This window comes from Podarcis tiliguerta, assembly GCF_965153285.1.
Source record: "Podarcis tiliguerta genome assembly, chromosome: 1".
In the NCBI taxonomy this organism is placed as follows: Eukaryota; Metazoa; Chordata; class Lepidosauria; order Squamata; family Lacertidae; genus Podarcis; species Podarcis tiliguerta.
The window spans coordinates 129,506,815-129,532,103 of record NC_139534.1 but is presented as its reverse complement, the minus strand read 5'-3'; the positions used below and the strand labels follow the sequence as shown (position 1 = coordinate 129,532,103).

Here is a 25,289-nt window from a genome sequence, read left to right as displayed (position 1 = left end):
GGGTAGAACGATGGGGGTGGAGACGCTCCTTCTTTTTATGATTTTACCACAAAGTTGTTGGGCTTTTTTTAGGATTTTACTCCAGGAAATAACCTACCACATGGGCCGGATTAATCCGACAGGCCCCCGAAACGGACTTTGGACATGCTTGCTCTAAGCCATCATTTATTTTTAGGGAATGAATGGGTCTGGGACAGGCATTAACTTTGCCTGCAGAAAATTTCAGAGATTCAATCCTCACAGCTGAAAGAGACCCCATCCTAAAACCCTGCTAGTTGGTGTACTTTCCCAAACTTGGGTCTCCACCTCTTTTTGGACTTCAACTCCCATCATCCCTAACTAGCAAGACCAGTGGTCAGGGGTGATGGGAATTGCAGTCCAAAAACAGCTGGAGACCCAAGTTTGGGAAACCCTGGTGTACATAGTACTAATAATAACGCTAATAACAATGTTATTATTTTTATATTGGCCAAACATAACAGTCCTGTTTGAAATCCTAGAGAGCCACTAGTCAGAGGGAGAGGAGAGAGGGAGGAAGGGAAGACTCCTCTGAGACCAGATCGAAGGTGGAGTTCAGGGAAGAGCTAAGATTCATACTCAGGAGTTTCTGATTCACAACCGAGGGTGTGTTCACACCAGGGGACACTGATGGGGGTGGGATGTCTTTACCCTATGCAAAGGAGTCCACACCTTGTCTAGAGATTAAGAGTGGTTTTAGCCTTAAGGACTCAGATCTGTGTGAAGCTGGTTGGAGAGACAGTGCCCCAGATGGTATAATTTCACAACAAAGTACAGGATATGCTTGTATTCTGGATGATGTCCTGTGAGCAGGGATTAAAAACCCAACACAGCTAGTAAACAGGAGTGTGAACAAGGCCTCAGGTTTCTTAGCTGCTTTGCTATGCCGGCGCCATACAAAGTGACCCAGCAGTTTAAAGTTGTTTCATTCATTAAAGTTTAGTATTAACTTTTAAAGTCATCTTAAAATGGGAGGAGCCTGCAGAAGGCACCTGGTCCAATCCTTGGAAGCATCTTTAAAGCCCTAAATGGCCTCAGCCTAGTATACCTGAAGGAGCATCTCCACCCCCATTGTTCTACCCGGACTCTGAGGTCCAGCTCCGAGGGCCTTCTGGCGGTTCCCTCACTGCAAGAAGCGAAGTTACAGGGAACCAGGCATAGGGTCTTCTCGGTGGTGGCGCCTGCCCTGTAGAACGCCCTCCCATCTGATGTCAAGGAGATAAAGAACTACCTGACTTTTAGAAGATACTCAAAGGCAGCCCTGTTTAGGAAAGTTTTTAATGTTTGGTGTTTTGTTGGTTTATTATTATTATTCTGTTGGGAGCCACGCAGAGTGGCTGGGGAAACCCAACCAGATGGGCGGGGTATAAATAATAAATTGTTGTATTATGATGATGATCTCCAATTATAGCTGGGGAACACTCCTTGTCTGGAATCCTGAAGAGCTGCTTCTGCCAGTCAGTGTGGGCATACTGAGCTAGATGGCTTGACTCTGTAGAAGCCAGCTTCTTAAATTCCAATGCGTTTCCAAAGTAACAATGATTTCATTGGAAATTCACTTACCAACTTTTGTAATCTCCTGCAGGCAAGTCTCATCCCCAACCTTTCTCTATTCCGGTGCCCTCTGGTTGCTTTGGACTAAAACAAGGCCACCAGCCCTGGGCAGCACTGCCTAGTGGGCACTGCAGTCCAAAACAGCTCGAAGGCACAGAGTCTGCTACAATCTACTCCATGGGAACAGTGAGGGGGTGCCTGAAAGGATCTACACGGAGCCCTTTAAGCACATTCATTTATTGGAACCAGGACACTACAGCCAGCTCAAATTGCCCCTAATTTGAGAAGAGCAGCCTGCCTCCCTCACAAGGCTGTTGGGAACAGGAGCAATGCAAAGCACTGGGCATTCTGCTTTGTTTTTAGATTGGGGGGGGGATCTATTCTCCAGGTGCACCCTTGTGCCCCGGAGCCCTGCTCACCTGTGATGGTCTCTTGGTAGCCTTTGGTGAAGAACTGCATGGCGGTGGCCGCCCTCCAGGGGGTCTTGAGGAGCCCCTGGCGCTCGGGGTCCTCGCCCAGGGCGCGCAGGATGGTGCTGTAGGCGGCGGCCAAGCCGGGCAGGTTCATCTCGTTGTCTTCCTCGCTGCGGGTGCGCTCCTCTCTCCAGCTCTCGAAAGAGCTGGCTGCAGCCTTCGGGCAGCGCGGCGCGTCCGCGGAGGAGCGGCCGGGCAGCGCCTGCGGCGGCTTCTCCGCCAGCGCGTAGCCGTTGTAGCTGGCGGCTCGCAGAGGCTGCTCCAGCAGCGCCCGCGCCTTCACCTTCTCCATCCCTCCGGAACCGGGAGAGCTGTCCGTGCGGCTGGGGAAAACCCTGGAGATGCGGGCTGGATCTGGCGACTTTGCGCGCAAAAGGACGCGCGCCCTGGAGGGACGAACACCCGAGGGACCGTGCCCGGTCTCAGACGGAGGGGGCGAGTCTTTCTACCCACGAGGAGCGCAGGGATCCGCAGCGCAGCGTTGTCTCCAGCGCTGGAGACGGTGCGCCAAAGCGGTGACCCGTGCGCCTTGGCGCTGGAGAGGTTGGGGAGTTCCTGGCGGAGCGTGTTCCGGCAGGGAAAAGCGTGGCGCGCCTCGACGGAGGAGGGAAAAGAACACCGATGTCAGGATCCGGCCCTGCCTTTCCCTCGGCTCCACCCTCGGACTTTTCCCCGGCCGGCTCGCCCCACTTTATAACGCGCCAGGCTTCGGCGCAGCTCCTATTGGGCTCCCCTGCCCGTGCGTCACCCGCCCTGGCAGCCTGTAAGCGGATCAGGCGGCCGGCGAGCTCCACGGGCGGAAGCGGGGGTAGCGGCCGGGGGGAGCCCAGGCTGGGCCAAGCGGGGACGCGGAGGAGCCCCTGTCGAAGCGGGAGAGGCTGGGTCGCTGTGGGGAGCGCAGGAGACTGCCTGATGGCTTTTATTTGGTTCATAAGGATCTTTGCGCACCGCCAACTCTTAAAAAATAATATCCTGGCCGACGGGTACGATAAAATCATGAAAACATCAAAACAATGTGAAATCGCAAAAACCCAAATGACCAGCGTGGAATCCAATTCTCTTTCGTTCTTGTTTTATTTTTGTTTGTTTGTTTGTTTGGTTGGTTTTTTTGTTTTTTGTTTTTGTTTTTTTGAATGTCACTGTAATGTTCTTGGAATTACAGCTAAAGCGTCCAGGACAGATGACCATCCAACCTCTGCTTGTTGTTGTTTAGTCGTTTAGTCGTGTCCAACTCTTCCTGACGCCATGGACCAGAGCACGCCAGGCACTCCTGTCTTCCACTGCCTCCCGCAGTTTGGTCAAACTCATGCTGGTAGCTTCGAGAACACTGTCCAACCATCTCGTCCTCTGTCGTCTCCTTCTCCTTGTGCCCTCCATCTTTCCCAACATCAGGGTCTTTTCCAGGGAGTCTTCTCTTCTCCTATGGTGGCCAAAGTCTTGGAGCCTCAGCTTCAGGATCTGTCCTTCCAGTGAGCCCTCAGGGCTGATTTCCTTCAGAATGGATAGGTTTGATCTTCTTGCAGTCCATGGGACTCTCAAGAGTCTCCTCCAGCACCATAATTCAATGCCTTGCTGTGGCGAAGGGGCTTGAGTAACTCAGAGAAGCTATGAGCTATGTCATTCAGGGCCACCCAAGATGGACAGGTCATAGTGGAGAGTTTTGACCGAACGTGATCCACCTGGAGGAGGAACTGGCAAGCCACTCCAGTATCCCTGCCAAGAAAACTCCATGGACAAAGACCACCTCTGCTTAGAAACCTCTAAAGAAGAACTAATGTCTTACAACATTAGTTGTTACACATTAATTCATTGCAAAATAGCCAATGTCCATCATTAAATAATGTACCAATATTTGTTGTTGTTGTTGTTGTTTAGTCGTTTAGTGGTGTCCGACTCTTCATGACCCCATGGACCAGAGCACGCCAGGCACTCCTGTCTTCCACTGCCTCCCGCAGTTTGGTCAAACTCATGCTGGTACCAATATTACCCATTGTTAAATTGAGTCAGATATGAAAACACTTTCCAGCGCAATCAGCTATTAATAGTCTTTATTCTTGGCTGTACTCAATTCCTCAAAAGTTCCCATTGTGGGGGGAAAATAAGTAGTGTCCTCCTTCCAGAGGAACCCCAATTGAGTGAGTCTTGTGCCCCAGGAGCTTTTTCCCTGCTCAGAGAAGTGAGGGTGAGTATAAGAGCCAGAGAGCGGGGGAAAGAGAGGCGTTGAATAATAATAATGGCCTGCCTTGCAAGATTGTTGTGTGGGTTAGTGAATAATGCATATGAAGTGCCTTGCGGGTGGTTCCAGGAAGGTTTAGTGCACAGAGGAGAAAAGGGTTCAAACTCCTATTCATGAGCCCCAGGTCTTTGCAATGGCAAAGTGAGATAACCTCCTTTGCACGCTACCCAGACATAAAAGGAAAAAAACATAGAATCATAGAGTTGGAAGAGACCACAAGGGCCATCGAGTCCAACCCCCTGCCAAGCAGGAAACACCATCAGAGCACTCCTGACATATGGTTGTCAAGCCTCTGCTTAAAGACCTCCAAAGAAGGAGACTCCACCACACTCAATGGCAGCAAATTCCACTGTCGAACAGCTCTTACTGTCAGGAAGTTCTTCCTAATGTTTAGGTGGAATCTTCTTTCTTGTAGTTTGGATCCATTGCTCCGTGTCCACTTCTCTGGAGCAGCAGAAAACAACCTTTCTCCCTCCTCTATGTGACATCCTTTTATATATTTGAACATGGCTATCATATCACCCCTTAACCTCCTCTTCTCCAGGCTAAACATGCCCAGCTCCCTTAGCCGTTCCTCATAAGGCGTCGTTTCCAGGCCTTTGACCATTTTGGTTGCCCTCCTCTGGACACGTTCCAGTTTGTCAGTGTCCTTCTTGAACTGTGGTGCCCAAAACAGTATATAAAACGAATAGAAAATAGATTAAGATACCCCGGAGAATGAACATGTGGGCAGGGAGTGTCTCAGCTTTCAATATATGTACAATGCATATTATTAAATTCATGCATGCATAATATTGGCTACTGAGTCCTCCACCCTCTGGCTGGAGGAAGCTTTCAGGAAGACGTCTATTTCTGCACATGCTAAATGTTTCCTGAAAGCTTGTAAGGAGATACCAGTGGGAGTGAACCACAGGCTCACTTAAGCCATGTCTGTTTCAGCTGGGGTAATATCAGGCACTAGAGGCGCCACTTCCTTGTAAGGGATTGCATTTATATCACCATCAAACCATTAGGGTTTTCCTCCCCGTGAAGAAAGGCATGCACTGGTCATGTAATAATAAACGTGTTGTTGTTGTTGTTTAGTCGTTTAGTCGTGTCCACCTCTTCATGACCCCATGGACCAGAGCACGCCAGGCACTCCTGTCTTCCACTGCCTCCCACAGTTTGGTCAAACTCATGCTGGTAGCTTCGAGAACACTGTCCCACCATCTCATCCTCTGTCATCCCCTTCTCCTTGTGCCCTCCCATCTTTCCCAACATCAGGGTCTTTTCCAGGGAGTCTTCTCTTCTCATGAGGTGGCCAAAGTATTGGAGCCTCAGCTTCACGATCTGTCCTTCCAGTGAGCACTCAGGGCTGATTTCCTTCAGAATGGAGAGGTTTGATCTTCTTGCAGTCCACGGGACTCTCAAGAGTCTCCTCCAGCACCATAATTCAAAAGCGTCAATTCTTCGGCGATCAGCCTTCTTTATGGTCCAGCTCTCACTTCCATACATCACTAAATAATAATAAACGTAGCAAGTGCAAAATGGCCTGGAGTCTTCTTAGAAGAAAGGAGACCTGGAATGATAGGAATGAATCAGGGTAGGAACAGATTTTCACATTTGTATCCTGCCGTTCTCCGTGGCAGCCCAGCCCTACAATTCTCTGATTCTGCAAGAGGCAGTGGCTGGCTTTAAGTTACCCTTCGTGGCTGAGTGGGATTCGAACCCTGGTCTCCCAGGTCCTAGTTCGAAACTTTAACCACTACACAACACTGTGTACATCATGTGGCCTGTCCCACACCTGGCTGTTGCTCAGTGGTATGAACAAACTTCCTAGGAGTTGATCTCATTGAAGACTTTACTTGGAAAATCAATACAACCCAGGTGGTTAAGAAAGCCCAAACCATGCGTGGTATGATGGTTTGACATCAACTGATAGGAAGTGCCTACAGAGGGTGGTGAATGCAGCACAAGATATTATGGGCTGTCCCGTGAATCCACTGGATGAAATAGCAGAAGAACGTTGCCTCAGGAGAGTGAGGAAAATTCTCAGGGATTATTCACGCCCTGGCCAGCACTTTCTTGATCTCCTGCCCTAGGGCAGAAGATATAGAAGCCGGATTAGTCGCGCCAACAGGGTAAAGAACAGCTTCTATCCATGGGCTGTTAGGCTGCTGAATGAAAAGATAACAACAGGGCAACTGTCACTAAACGAGGGGAATTAAGACTAAGAGAGCTGAGTGGGGGGTGCTCGTGTAATCTCACTGTATACAAGTTGTACAAGTGACAATAAAGTATTTCAAAGTTTTTATCGGTGGTTGCAAGAACCAATGATCTCTAGGTCTGAACAAGATGCTTATTTAACCTGGAGGTAGGCTGTCTGAATTGCGCATTGCTTTGTAACGATTTGTTGGGTCTCTGGACCGTAATAAAGATTGACTGATTGATTTAATAAAGTATTTCAATTTCAATTCAATCTGCTTTCTCTGCAGAAGGTTCCAGGCTCCATCTCAGCATCTCCAGGAAAGGCTGAGAAATACATGCCTGTCTGAAAAATTGGAGAGCTTCTGCCATACTGAGCTATTGCTAGTCCATTGCTAATCTAGTCGGCTACTTTGTGTGTAACTGGGCATGTGTGTGTGTGTTTGTGTGTGCCATCTTGTCATTCAACGCAGGCAGCAAAATGTTTTGAGCTGGCCTTGGGCACAGGCAACCTTTTTGACCCTGAAAACCTGCCATTTCCTCATCGCCAACCCTCCCGAGAGCTCCATGCCAGTGATTGGCAAGGCCACACAGTGCAGATATAGATGCAGTCACACTTTCTCTCCCATGGAGACAGGCACACAGTGTCCCTCCTCAGCCATATCTAGGTTGGTAGCTGTCATTGGGAGTGAGGTTTAACCCTCTCAACCCATTCCAGCACTGTAATAGGAAGGCAGATTGCACCAGATAGCACCACTACTTTTGAAGACTTTGATCTTGTCTGTGCGTTGTTGTTTTTGTTTTGTTTTTTTTCCACTGCTTTTTTGCCTCTTCCCTGCAGAGCTCTGTTAGCTCAGTGGTCAGTATTCCTGCTGCCAAATGAAATGGAGGAAACTGTTAGTTGTCGAGGAGATAAGGGCCTGGGTAAGGAAAATATGTCATAAATACGCTTTGGTGACTCATTTCCTCTTTGTCCCTTTTGGGCACCTGGTATCATTCAAAACCTCGCTCGCTGAATCATCACCTTGTCGTGGTGAATGGGCTTGCACGTTCCTATGATCCTTGTGAGCGAAGCCAGTGTACTGGAAGAAGCAAAGATCACCAATGTCGAAGCAATGATTCCTCAACATCAACTTTGTTGGACTGGTCATTTTGTGCAGATGCCTGATTATCGTCTTCCAAAGCAACTACAGTGGTGCCTCGCAAGACGAAAAGAATCCGTTCCGCGAGTCTTTTCGTCTTGCGGTTTTTCGTCTTGGGAAGCAAGCCCATTAGCGGATTAGCGCTATTAGCGCTATTGACAGTTTAAGGGCTATTAACGCCTATTAAAGCCTTAAGGGATTAGCGGTTTTGCTGCTAAAATGCTATTAGCAGCTTAGCGCTTCAGAAAAAGGGGATTTGGAGCAAAAAAAAAACTCAGAAATTTTCGTCAATTTTCGTCTTGCGAAGCAAGCCCATAGGGAAATTCGTCTTGCGAAGCGCCTCTGCAAACGGAAAACCCTTTCATCTTGCGGGTTTTCCGTCTTGCGAGGCATTCGTCTTGCGGGGCACCACTGGTGTTTGCAGAATCCCAGATAGAGAGGACAAAGATCCAATGGGGTGGGCGGTAGCACCATCACCATCAGGGCTATAACAGCAACATGACACATGCAACTTTCAACACAAGATGAAGCCCATTTCCTTAGCCGGAAGAATCTTTGTTTCCTTGTTAATTATAAACTATTATAAAGTCTTCTTTTAATCATCATCACCATGGTGAAAAGAGTTCTACTCCAGAGGATGGTTGCAAAGAACATTTTGAAAATATTGTAGATTTCTTTTAAGTCTACAGAAGCCAGAGGAGAAGGAAAACAACATAAATATTGCAACATTTCAACTACTTTAAATGCATTTTTACTCAAAACAAGAGATCTGTATGAAGTGTATATGGTGCAAAGGATGTACTGATGGCATGTGCAAGTAATTCAGTGAGGTTTGTAGCCTCTCTCCATCATCATCCCCCCCCCCCCCCAAAGTGAAGAGAGTCTCAATTTTTATAAGCCTATTGTTCTCCTGAGGACTCTCCTTTCTCCCCAATAATTTCAGAGGAGTCACCGGTCCAACTCTCCTAGCCTCACAATGAGCCAAAGGTAATTTTGTGTAGCAAAATTGTTGCAGAAATTATGGGTGCCACCCTCAGCCATAACTATGGGGTAGGAATGTATCTCAGTGGCAGAACATCTGCTTTCGAATAGATGCACCAATGGTGTGACTCAGGAACATGACAGTTACAATATTTTAGGTGTCCTAATCAGTGTTGTTTTGAAAGGTTCGGTCTGCCATCTTGGTTCAAAATGGCACCCAATGGCGCCCATAGACCGAATCCTGTTCCGCAATCTCCAAATTTGGCTATAGTACTGTTATGTACTGAGTTGAATAGGATCCAAACTGCAGCAGTCTGATTGGTCCTAGAACAATAGGATCCAAATTGCAGCAGTCTGATTGGTCCTAGAACAATAGGATTCAGAATGCAGCAGTCTGATTGGTCCTAGAACAATGCAGCAGTATGATTGGTTGGCAGGAACCACCCAATCATGCTCCAGATAGAAGTGAATCCACAACCTGATTGGCTTACAGTAGAATTCCAGAATTAGCCAATCATGTACAGCCCATTGTGTAAATGATGTATATAAAGCAGATACTTTGAGGGGACTTTCATTCATTCCTCCTCACCACTATGAGCTGAATAAAGAGCATGAAATCACTTTGCGACTCTGAATATATTTCAAGTACCTTAAGAGCTGTCTGAATACAGCGTGGAGACAGAGAGCTTTCCAAAATATAGAAACCATCAAGTGCTTTGTAACTGTTGGTTGGCATCCATCTGTCTTGGGAGACAGTGGAGGAGTGCACCTTTGGGGGAGAAGTCAAATCATTGAAGAGTTACAGCGCCTGCTGTGGCTGTAGAGACCGATATGGGAGATACATGTTTTGTTGCAGCTGGGGCAGATGAAGGTGTCCGGTTGGGCTGATGCAGATGAACCACGGCACTTCTGCCTGTGCTCCCCCCAAATAAAAAGGCCTGGGTCAATGTTCTCCGGGGCTGAGAAGACCATAGAGAAGACACGAGGTGAGTCTTTCTTGGGAGGCTGTTTCATAGATGCGGTGCTACCACCAGCAAGGACCTTTCCGTAAAAGATACCCAGAACACTGTGCATCACCTGTTTGCTAAGATTGCTAAGGGAAAGGAGATTGCTAGCCACTTTGAGACTCCTTAGGGTAGTGATAAAGCGGGATATCAAATCCAAACTCTTCTTCTTCTGTATGTTATGCTGCTTGACGCGAGTCTCCACATTCTTTACTTCTATCTTTTTTTTCAGTGCGTGTAATCAATTTCTCCAGCTTTGTGATCCACGGCAAGGATGGTATGTTGTAACAGATAAACTATTGAGCCCAGGGTCAGGGCAAAGGTTGCCCTAAGGCCAGGTATTACATCTTGTTTAATCAATAAACAGAAGGCCGTGTCCCCAGATTTCAACACATCTGCAAAGCCAAACAGTGAGCTTCAGATAATGCAAAGTCCTCTCCCGGCCCAGCCCTCCATGAAAAAGCTTAGGTTTATTTGCATGCTGGAATCCTCTAGGGTCCAGGGAAGAATGTGGTAAGGAGCTTCCTGGGAGGAAATCTTAAAAGAGTTGTTTAGCCAAGAGAAAATGCAATTTAAAAGTGACAGGATAAACATCCTTCAGATATCTGAAGAAGAGAAGAAGAGGAGGAGTTTGGATTTGATATCCTGCCTTTCACTCACCTTCAGGAGTCTCAAAGCGGCTCACATTCTCCTTTCCCTTCCTCCCCCACAACAAACACTCTGTGAGGTGAGTGAGGCTGAGACTTCAGAGAAGTGTGACTGGCCCAAGGTCAGCCAGCAGCTGCATGTGGAGGAGCGGAGACGCGAACCCGGTTCCCCAGATTACGTGACTACCGCTCTTAACCACTGCACCACACTGGGGTGTCAGCTAGACAATGCCGCAAACTTGGAAAGAAGTGGACTCTCCTTCCAGACTGGGATTCCACCTTTCAGGAATGCTGTAGCAGAGGCCTCTCTGCTTCGGGTGGATGACCTTTTCAGATCCCATCAACTCCAATATTCTATGCAGGGGTATTGCTTATCAGCAATTAGATGGAAGCTGAATTAAAACAGGACTTCCACACAGCACTAAACGCAATGCATTTTTATGTTCTTCGCCATGGCCAAGATCCTTCCATAATAGTTGCTCACAATTATGTAAACGGCATGCAGCTAAGTTCCTCGCTAGAATTAATTATAATCTTGTTTGCAGGTTAAGCCTGTTTCAATGCTGCCTGTTGATTTGTCTGGGGTGGGGGGCTTTAATTGAGCAGTCATTAAAGGCTCCCTCTTGGAAACAGAAATGAACACTGGGGTAATTAAAAGAGGCTAATTATTGGGAAACTCTTCACTTATCCCCCAGATGTAACTCACAATGAGGTGGTGAAAGCAGTCAATTAGCCAAGTTGCACATATCTGGCAGTCCTGCTTTTAGTGTTTCATCATAGGCACAGATTAAGGACGCGAGTGGCGCTGTGGGTTAAACCACAGAGCCTAGGACTTGTTGATCAGAAGGTCGGCGGTTCAAATCCCCGCGACAGGGTGAGCTCCCGTTTCTCTGTCCCAGCTCCTGCCCACCTTCCCGCCGCAGTGGTACCTATTTATCTACTTGCACTGGCATGCTTTCGAACTGCTAGGTTGGCAGGAGCTGGGACAGTGCAACGGGAGCTCACTCCGTCGCAGGGATTTGAACCACCGACCTTCTGATCGGCAAGCCCAAAGAGGCTCAGTGGTTTAGACCACAGCGCCACCCGCATCCCTGCTTTTTTAAATATGGCAGCCCTAGTGGGTGGCGCTGTGGGTTAAACCACAGAGCCTAGGACTTGCCGATCAGAAGGTCGGCAGTTCGAATCCCCGTGACAGGGCGAGCTCCCGTTGCTCGGTCCCTGCTCCTGCCAACCTAGCAGTTCGAAAGCACGTCCAAGTGCAAGTAGATAAATAGGTACCGCTTTGGCGGGAAGGTAAACAGCATTTCCGTGTGCTGCTCTGGTTCGCCAGAAGCGGCTTAGTCATCCTGGCCACATGACCTGGAAGCTGTACGCCGGCTCCCTCGGCCAATAAAGCAAGATGAGCACCGCAACCCCAGAGTTGGTCACGACCGGACCCAATGGCCAGGAGTCCCTTTACCCTTACCTAGGCACAGATAGAGAATAACTAAATCTCACTGCTTACAGAAAAGCATCAGCATTCAATCACAGGTCCAGATAAGGAATGCAAACCCCAGAGTGGAGTAGACTGACAGCATCGTCTGGATGTTTCATAAAAAACAAGTGAACAAATGACAGCAGATTCCAAAAAAAAAGAAGTTAACATGGAAGCAACCCCAGTGGTTTAAAAACTCAAAGTGCAGCTATCGGGAGGGTGTGGCTCAGAGAATCTGCACCCCTAAAACCTGGGTGAATGCTGAATTTCCGCATGGAGCTTGGCTTCATGGATAAGATGGCTAATATCCAAGAATAGACCCAAACAATATACAGAACTTTCATACTCAGAAGAAGCATACCTTGGGTTATCAGATGCTGAAGGCAAACAATAGGGGCTTGGTCATTCCTCCTCTGGTCACTGCTGTGGATTCACAACCAGACTTTATCATGTATGAAGCACCTTAAGAGCTTTTCTACATAAGCTGCCTCCGTAATCTTTAAGGTAGCCCTGCAAGGCCGTTCAGCATATTTTTTAATTCCAAAATGAAAGGGCTACAGATGCAGAGATTGGCAACCTTAGGCAAGCCATCTGCTGAATGCCTGACCTCTGAACTAGACATCCCTGGCTCACAGTCCATTTTTATCCAGTCCATTAAGACTAGCAAACCCTCCCCTTGCTTTCTTAAAACTGAAGCCCTCTCCAAATGCCTCTGAATGAAAGTGAGATGGGGAAGGGCAGTCTTTTGATTTTCAATTCAGGTCAGCCGTGCTCCTGCATCTCTTTGCTCATTTACCTGGGGGCACTGTTATCCTTGGATCGATTATACAATTACATACTTAGATCACAGTATCCTTCCGATGAATTAGTGAATTTATTGAGTCCAACAGAGTTTACTATAACAATGGCTGTGATAACGGTTTCTTTGGCTATCATCAACTTGGCTGTGGCAAGGTTAAAAGTGGTTATGCCTTACTGCACAGGAATGGCAAGCCCATTTCCCTCCAGATGTTGTTAGACGTCAATTCCCAGCAGCCCCAGCTAGCATGGCCAAGGGACCTAGGGATGATGGGAGTTGGGAATCCAGCACTATTTAGAGGGGCACAGGCTCCCCATTCCTGTCCTGTAGGCTCAAAGTCCTTCCTCTCCAGGGCTCCAAAGTGCTGGGAGCTGAACTGACGTATGAGGGGAGGGGAGAGGAGAAGAATTTCTTCTCTCATCAGTTAAGTTGGAGGGGACAAAATAGACCTACCCAAATATAAAACTAGCATCTGAGATAAGTGAAAACAAAGTATGCATCAACTAAGATATACAAGACAGCATCTTAAAAAGCAGAGACATCACCTTGCCAACAAAGGTCCGTATAGTTAAAGCTATGGTTTTCCCAGTAGTGATGTATGGAAGTGAGAGCTGGACCATAAAGAAGGCTGATCGCCAAAGAATGGATGCTTTTGAATGATGGTGCTGGAGGAGACTCTGGAGAGTCCCATGGACTGCAAGAAGATCAAACCTATCCATTCTGAAGGAAATCAGCCCTGAGTGCTCACTGGAAGGACAGATTGTGAAGCTGAGGCTTCAATACTTTGGCCACCTCAGGAGAAGAGAAGACTCCCTGGAATAGACCCTGATGTTGGGAAAGATGGAGGGCACAAGGAGAAGGGGACAACAGAGGACGAGATGGTTGGACAGTGTTCTTGAAGCTACCAGCATGAGTTTGACCAAACTGCGGGAGGCAGTGGAAGACAGGAGTGCCTGGCGTGCTCTGGTTCATGGGGTCACGAAGAGTCGGACACGACTAAACAACAACAAGAAGATATACAAATGTCACCACTTTATTTAGTAGAACCATTACATAAAAATACAAAAATTCCAGCATTTGGAAGAAAAACATTTGCTATGGAGAACTCAGATATACCCGATGATGCTCACATGCCTAAGGCAGGAGTATTTAATGTGATGCCCTCCAGAAGTTGTTGGACTACAACACCCATCATCCCCGATCACTGGCTAGGCTGGATGGAGCCAATGGGGAGCCAAGCAACATTTTGAGGGCACTGCGCTAGCTACCCCGGCCTAAGAGACAAATCTCTCCTACATTCCTTTACTACGTAGATCAGGGGGGAAGTTACACAAACCAGATGGGTGTGGGGCGAATGATTCTTCTTCAACATGGCTTTCACACATTCTGTAACTTAAAAAGGAAAAGCAACAAAGAAGTAGTGGAAAACAGAAGGTCAGAAGAACAGAGTCAAGCAGGATCAGTAGACATCTGTGGAACGGACTCTCTGCCTTTTCTCCTTGGCCATAGCCGCTTTCTACTGCCATGGTGCAGTCCCAAAGGGAACACGGTGCACTATTGAAATAACAGGTCTCATGCCAGGAATATTTGGATTTGGCTTACTGGGACCAACTAAATGTGTGGCATGACATAAAAAGGGCAACACCTGTTTGGAGGCTGGTTCAAACAACAGGTTAAAGTTAACCCACAAGGTACCCTTAGAAAAGCACAAGCTGGTTTATCTCTGCTTAAAAGCAAATGCTGATAGCTTTGCGATGGCAGACTCCTGAATGGAACTGGGTTTTGTGACCGAGCTTGTGTCCTCCTTTGATTTTTTCCCTTGGCCTTCTTGCCCATCACTGTTAACAACTTCCAAGCGCTTCCGCTTTTTCCCTTCCGACGAATCGCCAGCTTCTTTTCCTTTGGCTTTCTCGGTCCAAACCTAGGGCAGGGGAGGAAACTAATTAACTAATGTAGCAGGGATTTGCCATTATTCAGCTATTCAGAGGTCAAGTGCAGTGTCACTGAATTCTGTGGAATGGGATATTTCTTCACCAGCACTGAATCCTAACAAAATAAGATCAGAAGATCTGCTGCATCCTGGCTTCTCTCAAGGCATCACCCCTAGACCAGATTTCCAACTGCAGCAAAGATGGGGAGATGTTGATCAGGGGGTGCAGTGCAAATATTATAGTTAGCATGTTGTAGTGATTAGCACTGAACTAGACCTGGAGAGACAGGTTCAAATCTCTACTATGAAAGCTCCCTGGGTGATTTCACACTGTTGACTCATGTTAAGCTTGTGGTCTGCCAAGACCCCAAGATCTTTTTCACATTTGCTAATGGCAAGCCAGGTGTCCCCCATCTTTTATTTGTGTAGCTGGTTCTTCATGCCTTACAGTTGTTCCTACTGAAATTCATTTGGTTAGCTTAGGCCCAGTTCTCCATTCTGCTAAAGTCACATTGAATCCCGATTACGTCTTCTGCGACATTAGCTACCCCACCCCCATGCCTGCAGGGGCTGATGGGAGTTGTAGTTCAGCAACATCCGAAGGGTCTGAGCTTCTACACACCTGGCGTGGCACAACATAGGCCATACTGTGCCAAACATGCAGATTAATGCTTCACGCAGCTACCTCCAAGTTCATTCATTCTGGGGCCTGGTAACAATGCTGGAGCAGGCAATGGAAAAGCCGCAGAACCCAGGAACGGGGAAAGGAAACAGGGGGGGCGGGGGAAGGATTTCTATAGAAGAAGCAAATGAACATTCCATGGGGGGACTCCATTACCATCCTTTCTTCAGCAGACAGATTTCTGAATCGACTCATGCCTTCTTTTATTATCTCAGCTTCTTCAAAATGAGGATTATCTGCCCCAATGCAGCTTCTGTTCTCGTCTAGCCACATCTGGAACCCAGTCTTTGGCCTTGAAAAAAGGAGGAGGAGGAGGAGGAGGAGGAGGAGGAGGAGGAGGAGGAGGAGGAGGAGAAGAAGAAGAAGAAGAAGAAGAGAAAGGGATTCTGAAATGTTCTGCAGCGGAACTTTTGGAACGCCCAGGGAGCTTTCTGGATTAGCCACCCCACAATGGCAAAGACGGGGACTGCCTTCCTGGGACACTGACCTTTTATTGTCACTGCTCTCAGTCGGAGTTTGAGGTGGTTCGGGTGGGGGTGCTTCAGTTCCCCCTCCTCTCTCATCTATGTTCTTCTTTTCAATGCTAGGTGTCCGGGGTTGGAAAAATGCAGCTGCTGCAGCCTATACAATTAGATACAGATTCCTAAAATTCACAGTGAACATGTATTATTTATGCATTTCAGACCGTAAAATACTCTGGGCGCCCATCTCTTGATGTTAAAACATTTCCCTTGAAAGGGTGTCTTTATAGATAATTTTTTCTCCCAGTCAACAGTTTTAAATGCATTATTAACTACGACAGAAGAAGTTAGTGAGACAGCATTTCTTTTGCTTTGTGTGTGTGTGTGTGCATTTATTGTTTGTTTGTATGTATTTCATCTTCACCTACTTCCTGTTTCTTTGTATTGAAAAACAAAACAATAGGCATGCCAGGGTCTTAGCTTTTGACCACGCAACTATAAGTCAACACGAAGCTCACCTGCTTTGACTTCGGCTTAGGAACCAGTGGTTTTATAACTGGACTCTTCTTGTTTGGAGCAACTCGGCTGTTTGGCGTGGAATTTTTCTTGCCCTGTTTGGTCATGTTGTCTATGATATTAGCCAGCTGAACCAGTTGACCTTTTTGGCTACTGGATACCTAGTGAAGCAAAACATTTAAAAAAAAAAACCTTACTTTCCGTCGCTCAGGATTTCTGACAATCTTCACACATTTTACTTAAAATTTGAAGTGAACTAAAACCACCAAATTCTCACCTTGAAGGGATTGACTCGCTTTTGACTGCTGGAAACAACTGCAGCTTTTGTTACTGGAGAGAGAAGCGATAGGGGAGAAGAACACCAATGAAAACCTTTAGGAAACACTGTGTATGCCTTTTGGGAAAAGGAACTACAGTAATTGTTTTCATTTACAATAGTTAATTGGGCCTGCTTATACAGAAGTGCTTTATTAATTAATGTTATGTGGTTTTTGTCTTTTTTTAGGGTTGTATTCAATGCTGTATACATGGGATTCTATTTATAAGCCCAGCTCAGAGATATTGCAGGTTCGGTTCCAGACCATCGCAATAAAGCTAATATTGCAATAAAACCCAGCTCCAGCCATAGTTTACTCCTATGGCCAGAAGAGGGGCAGCAGCGGGGAGCTTCCTTCCCCTGGCTGGGCTGCCTGAAGTGGCACCCACGTCCCGGTAAGGAGCAATATCCACAAAACACAATAAAGCAAAACACAATGAAACGAGGTTTGCCTGAAGCCACCTCTCCCCATGCTCCACACAATCCCCCAACTCCTCATAGCTGATTTGGGTTGCACAGTGGGAGCTGGAGGGGAAGTATTCCAATTTATTACATCAGAATTAAGTGATGCAAGCATGCTGTTTGACAAAAAGAGAGGAATTGCAGTTGAGCAGCTGACACCAAAAGTTGCACAAACAGGCACAACCATTAATATCTTTTCCTTGCCTAGAAAATAATAATCCTTTTGACTCACCAGATTTGGGAGTAGACACCTTTTCAGAGACTGGAGGAGGTCCTTCTGAAAGATATGACAAATGGTGTATATGTAAGTGCAAACACGAGAAGAGGAGTGAAATTTGAGGCATCTTCCAGGTTAACCATGAATAAGTGCTGTATTATAGTCCTAGTTAAGAACATCAGCTAAGCAAAATAGATGGTAAGTGAGCTAAAAAGGTAAAGGTACCCCTGCCCGTACGGGCCAGTCTTGACAGACTCTAGGGTTGTGCGCCCATCTCACTCAAAGAGGCCAAGGGCCAGCGCTGTCCGAAGACACTTCCGGGTCATGTGGCCAGCGTGACATCGCTGCTCTGGCGAGCCAGAACCGCACACGGAAACGCCGTTTACCTTCCCGCTAGTAAGTGGTCCCTATTTATCTACTTGCACCCAGGGGTGCTTTCGAACTGCTAGGTTGGCAGGCGCTGGGACCGAACAGCGGGAGCGCACCCCGCCGCGGGGATTCGAACCGCCGACCTTTCGATCGGCAAGCCCTAGGCACTGAGGCTTTAACCCACAGTGCCACCCGCGTCCCTGTAAGTGAGCTACAAAATGCTAAAAGCTAGAAAACACAGAAGACAGACCCTACTTGCTACTTTGATTACTGAGGGAAAGGAGAAGCAAGCTTTTCCTTCCTTGAAAAGGAAAATGAATCAAGAAAAATAAGCCCCAGAAAATAGTTCTTCTTTGTGGAGCCTGTCATGCATTATTTGCTCTTATCAACAACCCATCCTCAGGACCTGGGAAATATGACAACTATACAGCCTTCTGCCCTGAATACTTGTGTGCATCTGTCAGTCTTACTAGGTTTTGTCACTTCAGATGTGCCTTCTTCTTCCTCCTCCTCCTGCTCCTCCTCTTCCTCGTAGGTCTCCATACTTTGCTGACGTTGAAGGTTTCTGATCCGGGCCTGACCTGATTCTGTGGGGGTGCTACTGTAACTGAAAGCAGATAAATGAACTCAGCAGTCTACTCATTTAGCTAGATATTTAGATAAACAGATAGATAAGAGGCAGCTGCCACACATGTAACACACTGGGCCATTAGTAAGATTAAAACAACAACTGATTTAGGTCACATCCTAGAAAATATCTTAAAACTGCATACCTAGGTAAAAAGAAGAAGATAACTACACACCCTGCTACCAAAAAAAAGGAATAGACAGTGCTGTACCACTGATGAATCTAAGTGTGTGTGGTTGGAAGAAGATATTAATCACTCTGAGGTTTCTAAAAGGAGGGAGAGGATACAGGGAAAATATAAAGAACAGTAACATATGCTGCACAGCACCTTAATGGACTGTCCTAGAGCTAACAACAAGTCTCTGGTTAAAAGCACACTCTAGCGAAGGTCACTGCCAAAACACAACCCTTATCTACTATTAAGGAAAATGGTGAATAGTGAAGAAAATTCATGTGAGAAAGGAGGAAAGAGTGCAGACAATGGGTTAAGAGTGGTATATTCACAAGGTCCCTTGGTAAATGTGTGTGTGTCTGTTCAAACCTTTACACTCAAAATGCTATTCTGTCCTAGGAGAGAAAGATAAGCTTAACTCTTGCTTCCAGAACATCCCCAGTCTGTGAAACATCCCAGTCTCCGCAAGAATCAACTTCAAGCCATAAAAAGATGGCCGTATCTCACTTTTTATAGAAAATTTGTTCCTCATAGAAGAAGAGTAGTAGTAGTAGTAGTTTGGATTTGATGTCCCGCTTTATCACTACCCTAAGGAGTCTCAAAGAGGCTAACAATCTCCTTTCCCTTCCTCCCCCACAACAAACACTCTGTGAGGTGAGTGAGGCTGAGAGACTTCAGAGAAGTGTGACTAGCCCAAGGTCACCCAGCAGCTGCATGTGGAGGAGCAGGGAATCGAACCCGGTTCACCAGATTACGAGTCCACTGCTCTTAACCAGTACAGCATACTGGCTCTCAAATGGTGCCTGTTCCCTTTATCCACAATACTGACAGGGAAGGAACACCACCAAACTTCAGGCACTGGCAGATAGAATATGGGACTGCAAGCCACACAAATGCCCACACTCACTATCTGTCACTAGTACATGCCTACGTGATGAATGAGGTCCCTGCAACTCCTTCACTGCAAAAGTCTGCCAACTGTAGTGTCACTCTGGAATTTCTTTTTACCCAGCATTCAGATGGTTTTGGAAATCTTCTTCCTCCTCCTCTTCCTCTTGAATGCCGTTCTCTTCAGCAGCTGCCAACTCAGCTGCTCTCTCTGCTGCCAGTTCACTGAGCCGCTGGGCGAGATTCAGCCTCCGAGAGCGAGAGGCGTACTTGATAGCTAAGCTCCTGGCATTCTGAGTCATAAGCTCTGCAAGTTCCATGCAGCGAAACTCGCGTTCCAGGGTACAGGAAAGCTATTCGTACGAAAGGGGAAAAGAGAAACAAAGTCCCGTGGTGTTTAGCAAGGGAAGGTTCTCTTGTAAAATCAAGAGAACAAAAGCTATACAGTAGTACCTCCGGTTAAGTAACCCTCTGGTTACATAAACTTCGGGATGCGAAAGCGTCAAATCCGGAAGCATTTTATCAGGTTTTGCTGCGCGCGCATGCGCAGAAGCGGTCCTCAGGTTGTGGAAACCTTGGGATCTGACCAGACCTCTGGAACGGATCCCGTCCGCAACCGGAGGTACCACTGTACTCATATCCTCCTCCCTCTTACTGGGAATGCCACCTGCCTGTGGTCATTCTTTTAAAAAGCAGTAACTTTTGGTGGTCCAGTGTAACTGGAGTTACACTGCCTTTGAAAACTGTTAATTTAGGAAGTAGACCTCAACATTTTAAAACTGTACAGGAGACAAGACAGTAATGGGCAGTGCAAAGTTCTGGGGCTATGACACTGCAGACCAAGGAACTATGGCGTATTGGGGTTAGTTGACTGAGGCTTCACCAGCAAAGGGTGGGGCAGTTGTCATGTCACTTTCCTCTCTTGGCATAGCTTTCTCCTGGCTCAGCAAGGCTCCTCTCTTAAAAGCCTCCTGCTCTTAGGCATTAGCTACTGACACATTAAGCCCCCAGGTACATTCTTCCTCTCTGATCCAGCCCCTCCTTACCCTTCTCCATTCTCCTCCCATTCCACATAGTTTGCGCTGTGCCTTGGCCCCATCCCTGACACCTCTGGTTCCACCCACTGCAGCAGCTGTGGCTACAGTCACAGCCAGCCCACCTGGGACTTCGCAGCAGCCTGGGAACAGCAGAGGTGTTGGCACTGCCCAGCCACAAGATTGGTGGGTTGATTAAGCAGATCTCTCTGCGTTATCTACCCACGCTCAGACCACACAATGTGTGTTGGCAAGCTGTTGTTGTTGTTGTTTAGTCGTTTAGTCGTGTCCGACTCTTCGTGACCCCCTGGACCAGAGCACACCAGGCACTCCTCTCTTCCACTGCCTCCCGCAGCTTGGTCAAACTCATGCTGCTAGCTTCGAGAACACTGTCCCACCATCTCGTCCTCTGTCGTCCCCTTCTCCTTCTGCCCTCCATCTTTCCCAGCATCAGGGTCTTTTCCAGGGAGTCTTCTCTTCTCATGAGGTGGCCAAAGTCTTGGAGCCTCAGCTTCAGGATCTGTCCTTCCAGGGAGCACTCAGGGCTGATTTCCTTCAGAATGGAGAGGTTGGATCTTCTTGCAGTCCATGGGACTCTCAAGAGTCTCCTCCAGCACCATAATTCAAAAGCATCCATTCTTCAGCGATCAGCCTTCTTGGCAAGCTAGATCTTGCAATAGTGCGTGCTCAAGCCTAAAAGCCCTTTGTATGTTTCAGGGGTTAATAAAGGGTCACAAACAAATTCCCAAGCTGCAAAGAAATAATGCTATTTTGCTAAGCAGCGTGACATCAAAATGCTTCAAGAGCTGTAGTTGCTTTTTGAATTGAGAACCTCCCTCACTTACCGCAAACATTTTCATCAGGAGATTCTGCTGTTCTTGGGTTGCCTGGCTTTTCACACTTTCATCGTGTTCATATCCATTTTGGGATAAGTAGTCCAGGTAGCGGTGAAACAAGACAGAGCGCCAAAATTGCTCCTGAAGCATGCAGGAAAAAGAAAGGGGGGGGGGAAACACAGTTCAACACGTTGCTGTTTAATCAGGACCATTTGTAGGTCCTGATATTTGCAGGAATTTAACAAGGTCCTGAGATTGCTCTAGTACTTGCAATAAACAAGCACACAAATGCACGCCCTCCACATGCGATGCATGTAAACCGCTTTGAGGGTTTTTACAACACAGTGGTGTATTAAATGAATGAATGAATGAATGAATGCAAACACACATATACAACTACGGACAGAGCTTCTGCACATTTTCTGGTCAATACATGCAATTTAAACATGAATTCAACAAATGCTTCTGACGAGCCCCACAGATAAGACCAAGGGGTTCTGCAGTGCTTTTCTTCACAACAGAGATAATTTGCATCAGAGGTGTTTTATATTAAACAACGTGTCAGATAAACTACTCAAGGAACTCACTTCCATGCTCCACTTCCATGCAATACAGACAAAGCAAAAACCATACAAAATGGGTCTGAGAAAAGGAAGCAAACTGCAATCCCTTATTTAGGTCTTCAGTCTTCCGGCTCCAAATAAAGATATATTGTTTTCCCTTCAGTTTTTGGTGCTTGGCATTATTTTGAGTCCAGCATTTGTTATGTGTGGCTGCTGCAAGGAATTTGTCTATGACCGCAATCGGTTTTTATGTTAATATTTATCATATGACGCACGTGTTTTATGCGGTTATTATTTTTCACCTGGGATCCAAACGTATGAAGGGTGAAAAGTGCAATAAATAACAACAACCATAATGTTGCTTTCATTAATAACACTGTCGTTGTTAACAAACCCCCTTTTCCAATATGGATCTACGGACCAAATCCCAAGTCCTGACTACATACACGCGGCAAGGGCTGCTTTAATAATCTGGACACACATGTCAAGAGGGCACAGACGCAGGACAGCCAGCAAACCAAACCAATGTTGACTTTCCCTACCTCCATCTGACCCTTATCTGTTGCTGTCTGACAAAAAGGAAGCTTGAATGGCAGCACTGCTACTGCCGGACGGGGAAGGGTAGCGGGGAAACGGGCTCCTTTGCAAGGGATGCACCTGCAAGGAGGGAAGCACAGAATTAAGATGCACACCTAAAAGCAGTGTCTCTCCCCCCCCCCCCCCAGCAGGCTCTGTCTAAAGGAGCAATTCATGCACTCACAGCACAATAAATAAAAGGTACAGCTTTTCTTGCATTTTACCACTTCAGTCTACAGGTCAGGGAGGGGCAGTTTCCGTACTCTCCCACATCAGAGGGGAGGAAAATGGCATGCATTAGTTTTTATTTTAAAAAGTAACACATTACAAAAAGTAGAACAAAACTCCAAAAAAGCATTTGCTAAATCTAAAATTTTAGCCCCATTCAATTACACTATTACAATCAAATCCTGCATTCACTCACTCTCCTAGGTGATTAATTTTTTAAAAATACACATAAAGAGAAACCCTGTATTTAAATAACACACTTTCCGTCTTTTTCTTTCTTGGAAGAGGAAGGAAAACCACAATGACTGTGACTTGCATTCATCAATATCCAGACATATCCTGGGGCTTTTCATTAGTTTCCCTAGAAATGAATGACTTGATGGGGGAAGCAGAAGAACATGCCGTTTCTGTACAATTGGCCAAGTTCACAGATAACAGCAAGATGCCTCCCTGAGTGGCTGCAGTGAGCCCAAGCTTAGCTTTATCAGGGGGAAATAACGCAACCATTGGAAGAAAAAGATAAAAGTAAAGCAACCATGTACGGCTGCGCTCTATATCTGCAGGGAGTCTGCAGCAAAAGGGGAGATTCAGGGCAGCCCTAAGGTGATGGTAGTTGTGGCAATGCCATCACTGAAGGCAAGAACAGCCATGGGCAGTAAGATCTGCTTCTCCAGCAGCTGGAGCTTTGTTTATTAACTGTATTTCCACTTTGAAGGTACATAAGTCTGGATTATTTCTTCTGTAATAGTGAATTTATTCCGCCTACCAAACTGTTGAGGTTTTCGTTTTACTTAAATTTATTAACATACTTTGTTAGCTAGCTGCTGTTAGAAGGTCACTGCTGGGGACAGCTCACTGTGGAAAGGTAGCAAAAAATACAGTGGTACCTTGGGTTAAGTACTTAATTCGTTCCGGAGGTCCGTTCTTAACCTGAAACTGTTCTTAACCTGAAGAACCACTTTAGCTAATGGGGCCTCCCGCTGCTGCTGCGCCGCCAGAGCACGATTTCTGTTCTCATCCTGAAGCAAAGTTCTTAACCCAAGGTACTATTTCTGGGTTAGCGGAGTCTGTAACCTGAAGCGTATGTAACCCGAGGTACCACTGTAAACCAAAGCAAGTCAATTAAGGGCAGCCTTAGTTGCACAGCTGGCTGTTTAAAGGGGAAGAGATGCTTTCATTGCTAGCAGCTCCACGCAGAGCTCTTCCCACCTAAGAAATCTAAGCTGGAGGGGCCTGGACTAAACAGGCAGCAGTGGAGAAGGTGTAGACAGACAGCAGCAGAGGATAAACGGGCAAGTGGCTTTGGACAAAACCACCTGAATATTCACGTGCTTTTCTGTTGTATAGCCATGCAAACTCTAACTTCCTACCTGAGCTGCTGTGGGTTTTCATGAATGCCCACAATCCAGTAGTGATCTGACTTCCCTTTACAGTGCTCCCTTGTGTCACAGACTGGGGTCCAGGTATTACCAAGTCCTCGGTTCAGCATGCGCACGACACCCTCTGAATCCGCATAACAAGGGGTACCTACACAATCAGGAACACACACACACACAGTGTTGTTTTGAGGGTTCTCTCTGAAGCAGACGCATGAGCTACAGGTAGGATGTTAAGTGCAGCACTCCTCTCTGCCTTACTGAATAGGGCAACCAAAGGGCAACCAAAATGGTCAAAGGCCTGGAAATGATGCCTTATGAGGAACGGCTAAGGGAGCTGGGCATGTTTAGCCTGGAGAAGAGGAGGTTAAGGGGTGATATGATAGCCATGTTCAAATATATAAAAGGATGTCACATAGAGGAGGGAGAAAGGTTGTTGTCTGCTGCTCCAGAGAAGCGGACACGGAGCAATGGATCCAAACTACAAGAAAGAAGATTCCACCTAAACATTAGGAAGAACTTCCTGACAGTAAGAGCTGTTCGCCAGTGGAATTTGCTGCCAAGGAGTGTGGTGGAGTCTCCTTCTTTGGAGGTCTTTAAGCAGAGGCTTGACAACCATATGTCAGGAGTGCTCTGATGATGTTTCCTGCTTGGCAGGGGGTTGGACTCGATGGCCCTTGTGGTCTCTTCCAACTCTATGATTCTATGATTCTAATAAAAAAAGTATGGCACATTTTGAAGGTAATCAGGGGCTGTTAACTTTGGAAATAGCCCCACCTTCTGGTAGTCTGTAGTAACTAAGTTGTTGAAATTCAGTTTTAACAGCCATGTCCCCTTGCAATCTTCAAGAGCGAGCAAGTGCACAAGTATCAGTGACCCTTTTAAGCTGGTAGACAGCGACAATGATGTTACTCTTGCAGGATAGCCACCTGTCATTCACAAAGGAGCAGTGCTTGGTCCCCTTCCCCACCCTGGTATCTTCCTCAAGTTTAGAGATGCTCTTGAAAAGCTCCTTGCCCAGATCCATCTCCACAGATCTGGGTGTTCACCAATAACGCTGAACTTCCCCGCTTAGGACGTTGCAGGCATCTCCACCTCTTAGGACAGGCATAGGCCAACTCGGCCCGCCAGATGTTTTGGGACTACAACTCCCATCATCCCTGTCCACTGGTCATTAGCTAGGGATGATGGGAGTTGTAGTCCAAAACATCTTTAGGGCCGAGTTTGTCTATGCCTGTCTTAGGAGGCTGCAGGCATCTTCAACAACACCAGTGACCAATTTAGCTTGTAAACCAGCCCTTAGGGATAACGCCTTGCACCCTAACTTCCCTTCCACTCATCAGTATTGTTATTTTATTCAGATTTTTGCCTGCCCTTCACCATCAGGTCCAAGGGCTGCAGTCATTCAAAACTGAATATTAAAAACTGCTATAACAAATTACAGTTGCAGAAATAGGGTCTGAACATTAAGGAGTTCACATTCATGGACCAGGGCTTTCTTTCCCCCCCCCCCACTTCCCACT

The 25,289-nt window shown here is 46.8% G+C and overlaps 2 protein-coding genes across 4 annotated transcripts in view; both read right to left on the bottom strand.

The window, feature by feature from the left end:
- Nucleotides 1-2,722, bottom strand: part of GCH1 (GTP cyclohydrolase 1) — a 43,370-nt gene extending 40,648 nt beyond the window's left edge. The window contains exon 1 of the mRNA XM_083440028.1: nt 1,992-2,722. Coding sequence (XP_083296154.1) covers nt 1,992-2,337 — 346 coding nt within the window. The 5' untranslated portion in view covers nt 2,338-2,722. The remainder of the gene's footprint in view (nt 1-1,991) is intronic.
- Nucleotides 2,723-13,529: 10,807 nt separating this feature from the next.
- The window catches only part of WDHD1 (WD repeat and HMG-box DNA binding protein 1), a 32,370-nt gene continuing 20,610 nt past the window's right edge, over nt 13,530-25,289 (bottom strand). For all 3 annotated transcript variants that reach the window (XM_083434523.1, XM_083434524.1, XM_083434525.1), the window contains exons 17-27: nt 23,761-23,917; nt 22,129-22,243; nt 21,033-21,164; nt 19,274-19,506; nt 17,936-18,072; nt 17,112-17,153; nt 16,379-16,431; nt 16,104-16,262; nt 15,612-15,745; nt 15,281-15,416; nt 13,530-14,433 (exon numbers count right to left, since the gene is read on the bottom strand). In XM_083434523.1, coding sequence (XP_083290649.1) covers nt 14,230-14,433; nt 15,281-15,416; nt 15,612-15,745; nt 16,104-16,262; nt 16,379-16,431; nt 17,112-17,153; nt 17,936-18,072; nt 19,274-19,506; nt 21,033-21,164; nt 22,129-22,243; nt 23,761-23,917 — 1,502 coding nt within the window. In that variant the 3' untranslated portion in view covers nt 13,530-14,229. The remainder of the gene's footprint in view (nt 14,434-15,280; nt 15,417-15,611; nt 15,746-16,103; nt 16,263-16,378; nt 16,432-17,111; nt 17,154-17,935; nt 18,073-19,273; nt 19,507-21,032; nt 21,165-22,128; nt 22,244-23,760; nt 23,918-25,289) is intronic.